We start from the raw sequence: 8,747 nt of genomic DNA, 5'->3' as shown, positions 1-8,747 counted from the left end.
AAAAGAATGCCATCATTTCTATTTGGATATGATTATAGCTTTAATTTTTTAAAGCTTAGGAGTAATGATTAGCATTGAGGTCAATTACTGCATATGCGGCATTACGCAACACAAAAATACATTGTTAATACATATTCAAAGCGCCTCTGTGACAAAAAAAAAGTTAGGTATCCTAAAAAATGTTTATATTTTTTTCAAAGTTCTAAGTTGGCAATGTTTGATCCACTCAAATTAATAATAATGAGACCCTTTTTTATGTACATAAATCAACATATTGAAATTATTCATTTGTTTGCCACATCATTTGGATAAAAATAAATGCGACAAAATTTAAGGTGTAGCATTACTAAAAAAAATAATACCGAATGATAATCCCAAGAGAACAAAATCCTTAATATACAAGTATTAAATATGCAAGTCATCAATGCCTTCAAAACAAAGAGATATTATGTTCACATATTCTGTCATACTTTCTTTATCATCATGGCGAACTTAGAAATCTGTTTAGCATTTCTTCTTTTTTTCCAAAATTTAGAGCGGGTTTCATTAATACTCTGAAAGAGACTCAATTGGGACAAACCCCCAACTGATCATTCAACCAAGTTGAAAAACAAATAAACGAACTAAATAATTGGCCGCTTTATTTCCGGATTGCTTAACTAACTGAATACAAATATTCTGAAAATTAAAAATAAAAATAATGGTAAGATAATGGTTTCTTGAGCAATCCAACATGCATCTGTCTTGAAAACAGTAGCTTCACAATTGACCATCACAATAATTTCATTGATAGTGCAATATTTCAGAGGACTCAGTTGGAAAAACTGAGTTTGGAGGCCTCATGTTATGAACAAATATTTTTTGTGAGAAGTGAGCACATGCAATTTTTAATACCATTCCAAACACATCCCAGCTGTCTACCTACCGGACACCAGCTATTGACCAATCGAAAGTGTTGTTGATGCGAGATCTCCAGATCTCCCAATACACCGTAAATTTCATCTTCAACACAAACACATTGCATAAAGCGAGACACATCGCACAAAGTGAGATAATCAAACACACAAATAATAACTCAGACAGAAGACAATAAGAAATCCAAATGAGTTTTCGAATTTTGTGGAACAAAACTCGATTTTATTGAAGAAGAAACATACAAAATTAGTTATTGATAGAAAATTAAAAAAAAGTGAAAAGGTATTGTGTGGGTGGAGAATGGGTGACCAGGGAATTGAGATGGGCAAAAGGAGATAGGGATGGAGATGGGCAGAAGAGGTGGACAAGGAGATGAGGGCAGTTAGGGTTAGGGGAAGATGGAGTCGCTGACTCTCACGAGAGAGGTGAATGAGTGTGATCGTCTCGGTATAATGAAGGATTTCATGACCACATCTAATCGGTGAAATAACATTGATATGAAATGAGATTTTTTTAGAACGATCCTCATATATTTAGACCTTTTGTTTGATTTTATCACTTGAGTGACATGCTTGAAATTCGCGACTAATGGATTTTCATCTATCAGACTTTATATGAATTTCTCGAGAATTGTCTTCAAACATATATTCTGTATTTCATTGTTAGCATTCATTAATAAGAAAAGCTAACTATTGCCCGTCTGCTTTCCTTTTGGTCCTAGACTGTGAAGGCAATCCACTTTCTTTAATCAGAAAATAACACAATTGGTCAATCATGCGCTACTTCTCTATTTTTTACTTGACAAGAAAATATGAATTATAAGGATCTTCTTATCACACCAAGTTTAACAAAATATCTTAACAAGCTCATAAAAATATATTTCTCTGGACAATTTTGTTATAAATCATTTATGAGTCTTTTTGTTTCATAATATTAATAAGACTTAATTATCAAAAAAACTATATAACTATTGTGTTTTTTTCAATATAACTATAATAGTATATTTGTTGCAGGATAATGCAAGTAACTTCAAAAAACTTTATATTTAAAAATCAAATCTCACTAGTTCATAATCATGGTTAAGTTAAAATTAAGATGGTGCCCTGTATCACATATATTATCAAGTTATTAATTAAATTATTTGGTACATGGGCTTTATTAATACATTACTATCTCACTAAGGATCATAATCCTAATTCACAATTTACACAGACACAGAGCGTACTAAAACTTATGTTCGAAGGCGACAATGTTAGTGTGATTTTTTGAAACCACCGTCTATCAGGTACTGTATATCGATTATTTTTCATGCGATTTATATTAATTTATATCGAATTGATAATTTCATTTAAGAAAAAATAGATTTTTTCGCCACCAAACTTATTGCGTATTTAGAAACTTAGCACTAAACTATGAATTTTTTGTTACTGATGTTAGGTTCGGATTTATTTTGTCACTGCTGTTAGATTCGGATTTGATTATTAACACTATATTATTCTTTTTAGCATTATTAATAGAATATTGTGGTAGTTTGCAATATTTTGGTGATCTGATAACGAGAGTTTGACACGCATTTTAACACTTCTAAAAAAATTTAATTTCATAAATTATTTTATTATTTTTCTAAATAAAAATTTATCATTTGAATTTTTATACACAAAAGAAAATGTAAATATAGCTGACTTTTTATGTATGTATAATAAATTATGTAAAATTTTAAAATTAAATTAAAAAAATTGATGTCTTGTGCTGCATGTGATATTCATGTCAGCTATAAATTAACCATGGTTAGAGATTCATTAAATTGGGTTATGTCAAATTGATTTTGTATTACTTAGTTGCATTATTCTGCAACAAAAACAGTTTTATGGTTAAAATGAAAAAGTCACGCAAGTTTAATAGTTTTTTTTGGTAATTAAGTCTATTAATAATATTGTATTATAAATAAAACATAATCACACGTTCACACTAAAATATAGCTATCAGACATATATATTTATAAGCAGCAAATATAATTATCAGAAACTTATTCAACATACCAATAAAAATATATTGATTCAAGCACATTTGTCAGTTATATAAAATCTATCTTAACTAAAATATAAAAAAAGTATAATAAAATGATATATATTACAAATCACTCGTGAATTTGGATATGACCTACTTTGTTATAAAAGAATCTATATCTATCTTGTCTTTAATATATTACAATTTTTTAAATTTTATATATGTTCTTTTCACGATGATTTTAAGTCTTTCTACATCAAATGCAAATATACTATAGTTTTAAAAGTATTAATTCTTTGATTATGCTTTTATCGTAAATATACGTATAATAAAAAGATATCAAAATAGATTTATAGTTTTTCACTAAAGATATACATATTATAATTTCTATTATTTAACGCATATTTTATAATAATAATGGTTTTCAACTTGTGGATTGTAAACCACATCATCATAGAGTAATAAATTAAGACATGTAAATCAAGTGAAACATACTCGATATAATTTTAGGACAGAGAGTGTGATTTGTCAAAGATTTTGGGCGTTGGTTCGGAGATCACTTCACTGCAACGGAGATCCATCTTTCAGGTAATAAATTTTCCATTTCTCCTTATCATTATTCTCATTTATAATTTGTATTCCCCTTTATCACCTTGTGTTCTTGGGTTTTGTCTAAAGAATTTGATTTTGGATTGTAACTTAACTTTTCTCTGTTGCTCTTTATCTGTTTGCTCATTTCTTGTGGTTTTGACATGGCCCATGTGGATTTAGTTGGTAGATACTCAGATCTATAGCTTACCCATTTCACATATTATTTACTTGTATGTGTGATGATATTTATGTAGTTATGTATGTATTTATGTTGTTATGTGCACATGCTTTTTGAATGCAGATTGGGTTTTTGGGATGATTGGCACTTTTGATGTAGTCTTTCGAATGGTTTCGGTTCAAGAAAATGTGTATTGGAGTAATGGAATGTAGGAATTGAGTGACATTGAAATGTTTTTTAGCTTGGTTTAATTGGGGGAAAGAGTTTTTGGTTTGTGTAATTTTGTTGGTGGAAGGATGGTTGGGAGGAAAAACATGGGGCGAGCGTCCCCTTTTCTTTTAGTTCTGGTGACGCTTGGATTTTTCTTTGCGACGTATAATTTAATAACAGTGGTAATTCACCATAAAACTGGGGTCTCGGTTGGTTTGGAATTGGTTGATCCTGTCACTGGGTTGACACGCGAGGAGATGGCGACGTCGGCTAACCCGAGTGCACGATATCATGTTGCTCTTACTGCGACTGATGCGGCATATAGCCAATGGCAGTGTAGGATTATGTATTATTGGTATAAGAAGTATAAGGATATGCCTGGATCGGGTATGGGTGGGTTCACACGGGTTTTACACTCGGGAAAGCCTGACAAATTGATGGAGGAGATTCCTACTTTTGTGGTTGATCCGCTTCCTCCTGGGATTGATCGGGTCAGTTCTCTTATTTAAGTATTAAAAGCTTGCACTTGGTTATTTACTCCTCGCCAAATTATTGTGGGGTCTCTCAATCATGTAAAGAAGTTATTATGTTACGCACAAAACATTATCATGTCATATCTAGTATCTGATGTGTAGGGTTCTAGCAGGTTGTAGTTTCTTAAAGATTGTTTGCCTGTGAATTTTGCACTTCTAAGCATGCTTATAATGACTTCCTTTCCTTCTAAATATTAATCTTTTGCTTTTGATCATGCTTTGCTTCTCTTATGAGCGGGAATTTACATTTAAAGACAGATAACATTCTAACTAGTTTACAGTTTAAATAGCGTTGAAGCTAAATCATACTGACATCTATGCAGTCCATCAGCCCATGCGCTTCTTGTTCCCCAATGTAAGGCTAATATCAAGAACGAAAAAATCACATTAAAAGATACAAAAAATAAATAAATTCAAAGGATAGCTTAGGGCCAATTAGATGTGACCGAGGATTTCTCACAGGCGGAGAATAAGAAAATACAGAGCATAACCGATAACAGAATCATTTTCTTCATATTGTTGAATGCAGCATGTGGCGACTATATCCCTTTTCATAATTAATAAAATATATATATTTGACATTAAAAATCAGCATAAGCAGTCACTTTGTGCTAAATTCCTCACTATTAAAATTAAGTTTTAAATCAATGCTTAATATCACAATTTAAAATGAAAAAAATTCCATAGTTTACCTACCTTTCCATGATAAAAGTAGCATTTTGTTTATTACTATAACCTTTTCAACACATGTAGTAGCATCTCTCTGGTTTATGATTACTTGCATTCCTCATCAATCTGCTGTAGTGTATTATACAACAGATATACAATGTAAAGAAATTTGTATGTTCTTGCTACAATTGCTTCCCTTAAAAATAGAGTAGATTCCAGAGTTAAGTTTACAATGTTAGTATCATCTCTCTGATTTTTTCTCATTCACATTTCTCATCAATACTCTCTAGTAAACTTAACAACAGTTTTATAAAAATTCTGTATAAATTTTCTGTAATTGATTCCCCTCTTAATAGATCGGGTGCCAAAGTCATGTTATAACGTTTTTTTCGATTAATTGGCTCTTTTGGTATTTGCATAATATTAGCTCGGTCAAAATTATGACCTGATGTGATTTCAATATCAGTGACAGCCTGACCTTGTTGGAAAATATGGTAGAAGAATCATGTTGGTAGAAGCAGGATATTTAAATTTGGAACATTCGAAACGTTAAAGCTCATGTGTCATGCTAAACTATTAGTTACTTTAGAAGCTTTAGGGTCAGGAATCACCCTACAATGCACATACTTTATACTGCTGAACAGATCAGAAGTAAAAATCTACACTTTCCGAGCGATACTCTTATCTAATGTTTGGTCAAGTTCTTTACATTTTATAAATTGATATGAAGAAGTTATAAGCACTTTGGCTTTGGCTGCATATCTAATACTACACTATGATTGCAGTTGGGTTCTGCTAATTGAGTACCTTCATTTTTTTTCTGCTAATTGATAGCTTACATTTAAGTTGCATACAGGGTTATATTGTACTAAACAGACCTTGGGCTTTTGTGCAATGGCTGGAGAAAGGAATTATTGAGGAAGAGTGAGTTGATTACTCTTATAAGAATAAATGTTTCCAATGGTAACAATCTGATGGTGAATTCTCTAAAATTATGCAGCTACGTTCTGATGGCAGAACCTGATCATGTCTTTGTAAATCCTCTGCCGAACTTGGCATATGGAGGTAATCCGGCAGCTTTTCCTTTTTTCTACATAAAGCCAACTGAGAACGAGAAAATAATGAGAAAGTATTACCCGGCGGAGAAGGGTCCTGTGAGCAATATTGATCCAATTGGCAATTCTCCAGTAATTATTAAGAAGGTGCAACCTTTTTTATGTATGATTATTGTTATTGTAATTCCACAAGTCATGTACAGTAAGTGGCTGCTTCATCGTCTATCCATTTTATACTTTAGAAGTTTCTTATTACATTTTTGCTTGTATGCTGAAGATACTAAAAAGGATAGATATGTCTACCAAAAACCAATTATGCCTGTGTCACCAAATTATACTATCATGTTTTTGTTTATGTCTTTAAAGAAAATCTTAGATTGATCATGTAATAACATGAAGTGGATAAATATAAACTTATGCCTGGCCCAGATGATCAATAATAATCTTGCTTTTGCAATTACATCTCTGCAGTCTATGTTAGAGGAAATCGCTCCTACATGGATGAATGTCTCACTGAGGATGAAAGATGACCCAGAAGCTGATAAAAGTTTTGGCTGGGTGCTGGAGATGTAAGTGGTCTTGGGAAGATATCCGTGCATTTAGTGTTTTATTTAGCAAATCAGAATAAACTGGATGTTGTACACTGATATTAGCATTTTCTTCTTTTTTCATTAGGTATGCATATGCAGTAGCATCTGCATTACATGGTGTTAAACATACTCTTCGTGCAGACTTCATGATACAGGTTTAACTCTTTCTGAGATTATTGTAATATATTACTTTCTTGGAAGTCGCTACAAGCTATTGATGTGGATCTTTATTATGTTTACAGCCGCCATGGGATCGGGAAATTAAGAACAGCTTTATCATCCATTACACTTACGGATGTGATTACAACATGAAGGTAGGTTACCTACTGCATGACATATCTCTAAGTTTTCATGAAAGTAGAATCCAACAACCTATTCTTTTATTTAATGTTTGACCTTACCCTCTATATTTTGTGCTTAGCTTTTGCAAATGAATCATGAATCTTATGCTTTGTTGATCTTTCTACTGAGGAAGTTCCCTTCTGTAGTAATTTATCTTTGTCCAAAGTAATTCATGTTGGTTTTCATGAAGGGAGAGTTGACGTATGGGAAAATTGGCGAATGGCGTTTTGACAAGAGATCACATCTTCTTGGTCCACCACCAAAGAATTTACCACTACCCCCTAAGGGTGTTCCTGAAAGTGTGGTATGTCAATTTAAATTTTTTCCATCTGGTTAGCTAACATAAACCTGTATCCAGGACAAGTGCTTAAAACTTGTTCTGTCTGTACTTATTGATCTTATTTTCTTTTAGTTCGTGTTTGAAAATAACTCATTGATCTCCATATTGGTCCCTTTTCTTTTCAAGTTGTTTGTAATTCATATTATAGTGTAACCATATTCAACTCATTTGCTAAAAGATTTGCTTATTAATCTATTATATAAAAAAAATTATATCTGTTATAATATCGAAATCCATCTAGTTAGAGCCCGGGCTAAAGTGAATATAGAATATTTAGGTTTAGAGATAAATAGTCAATGATAAGACAAGCTCACAAATGTCAGGGTATCAAGCGATTATATGTTCCTGAAACATCAATTAATATCGCTTTATAAAGTATAAACTGCTGCCACACCCAAACTGGTTTATAAGATAAAACCGTACTAAGTAATATAGGAATGAAGGGGATAAATACTGCACTTCAAGATCAAAGTAATTGTTCTGTATTACTTGACCTGTGCTGAAAGCGAGTATAGTACTTTAGTTCAGCAGGACATGCTAGATGGTCAAAGAGTTGTGAACTTTGAAGTTTAGGTTTTAGCAGGACCTGTGACAACAATATGGTAAACAGCATTACTTGCCACTTACCAGGGTACAATAAATAACAGCTATGTCCAACATAATAACATATCGGATGGACAAGTTCAGTGATTATCAACATGTAAGATGTACCGAGAAGCCTGTAACTTCTGCAGATTTATCCATCCTTATCTTCAATATCATTTTAGTAACATTTGGTTAGGCCTGTTGGGCTAGGTTTGAAGATTTATCTGAGTAGCTTAAGACGGTCCAGCATAATAAAATCAGTCTGATCTGATTCTTTTTTTTTTCCTTTAAGTTATATTAGTAATGGTTCTGGTTTGATCATCACAATTATTTTCATTCCAGGTAAGACTTGTGAAATGTGTGAATGAAGCCAGTGCCAACATTCCTGGATGGGACTGATTGAACCTTATGTGTCAAAGATTGGGCGAGTCTCTAACAAATCTAATTGTCACAGCTTTGAGGCGTGATGCGTACATACAACTACAGCTAACAAGACAGACTATATAGAGAAGAATATTATTACGAGCCAAATGTGGTATCCGTTCTTTGGCAGTTGTGCCGATACCCATAGACAGGACTCTATTCATGTGTGCAATTTTATATAATTTTTCATTTTAACTAATTTGATATCTGAAGGAACATGAATATACTAAAGTGGGTTCAAATTTTTGGTGGATGACATAAATGTTGTTAACATGGTTCCACAGACAGCCAATGCAGCCAAGGATGCTG

General features: G+C 32.4%; 1 protein-coding gene across 1 annotated transcript; it reads left to right on the top strand.

Annotated features, from left to right (window-relative positions):
- Positions 1-3,363: 3,363 nt before the first annotated feature.
- On the top strand, positions 3,364-8,691 carry LOC108227385 (hydroxyproline O-arabinosyltransferase NOD3). The gene is made up of 9 exons (XM_064079773.1): positions 3,364-3,510; positions 3,815-4,392; positions 5,960-6,027; positions 6,104-6,305; positions 6,630-6,727; positions 6,834-6,903; positions 6,991-7,062; positions 7,281-7,394; positions 8,358-8,691. The coding sequence occupies exons 2-9, from the start codon at positions 3,988-3,990 to the stop codon at positions 8,412-8,414; spliced, it is 1,086 nt and encodes a 361-aa protein (XP_063935843.1). The 5' UTR covers positions 3,364-3,510; positions 3,815-3,987; the 3' UTR covers positions 8,415-8,691.
- The last annotated feature ends 56 nt before the right edge of the window (positions 8,692-8,747 follow it).

This window comes from Daucus carota, chromosome 1, assembly GCF_001625215.2.
Source record: "Daucus carota subsp. sativus chromosome 1, DH1 v3.0, whole genome shotgun sequence".
In the NCBI taxonomy this organism is placed as follows: Eukaryota; Viridiplantae; Streptophyta; class Magnoliopsida; order Apiales; family Apiaceae; genus Daucus; species Daucus carota.
This window is presented reverse-complemented; position numbering and strand designations above follow the sequence as displayed.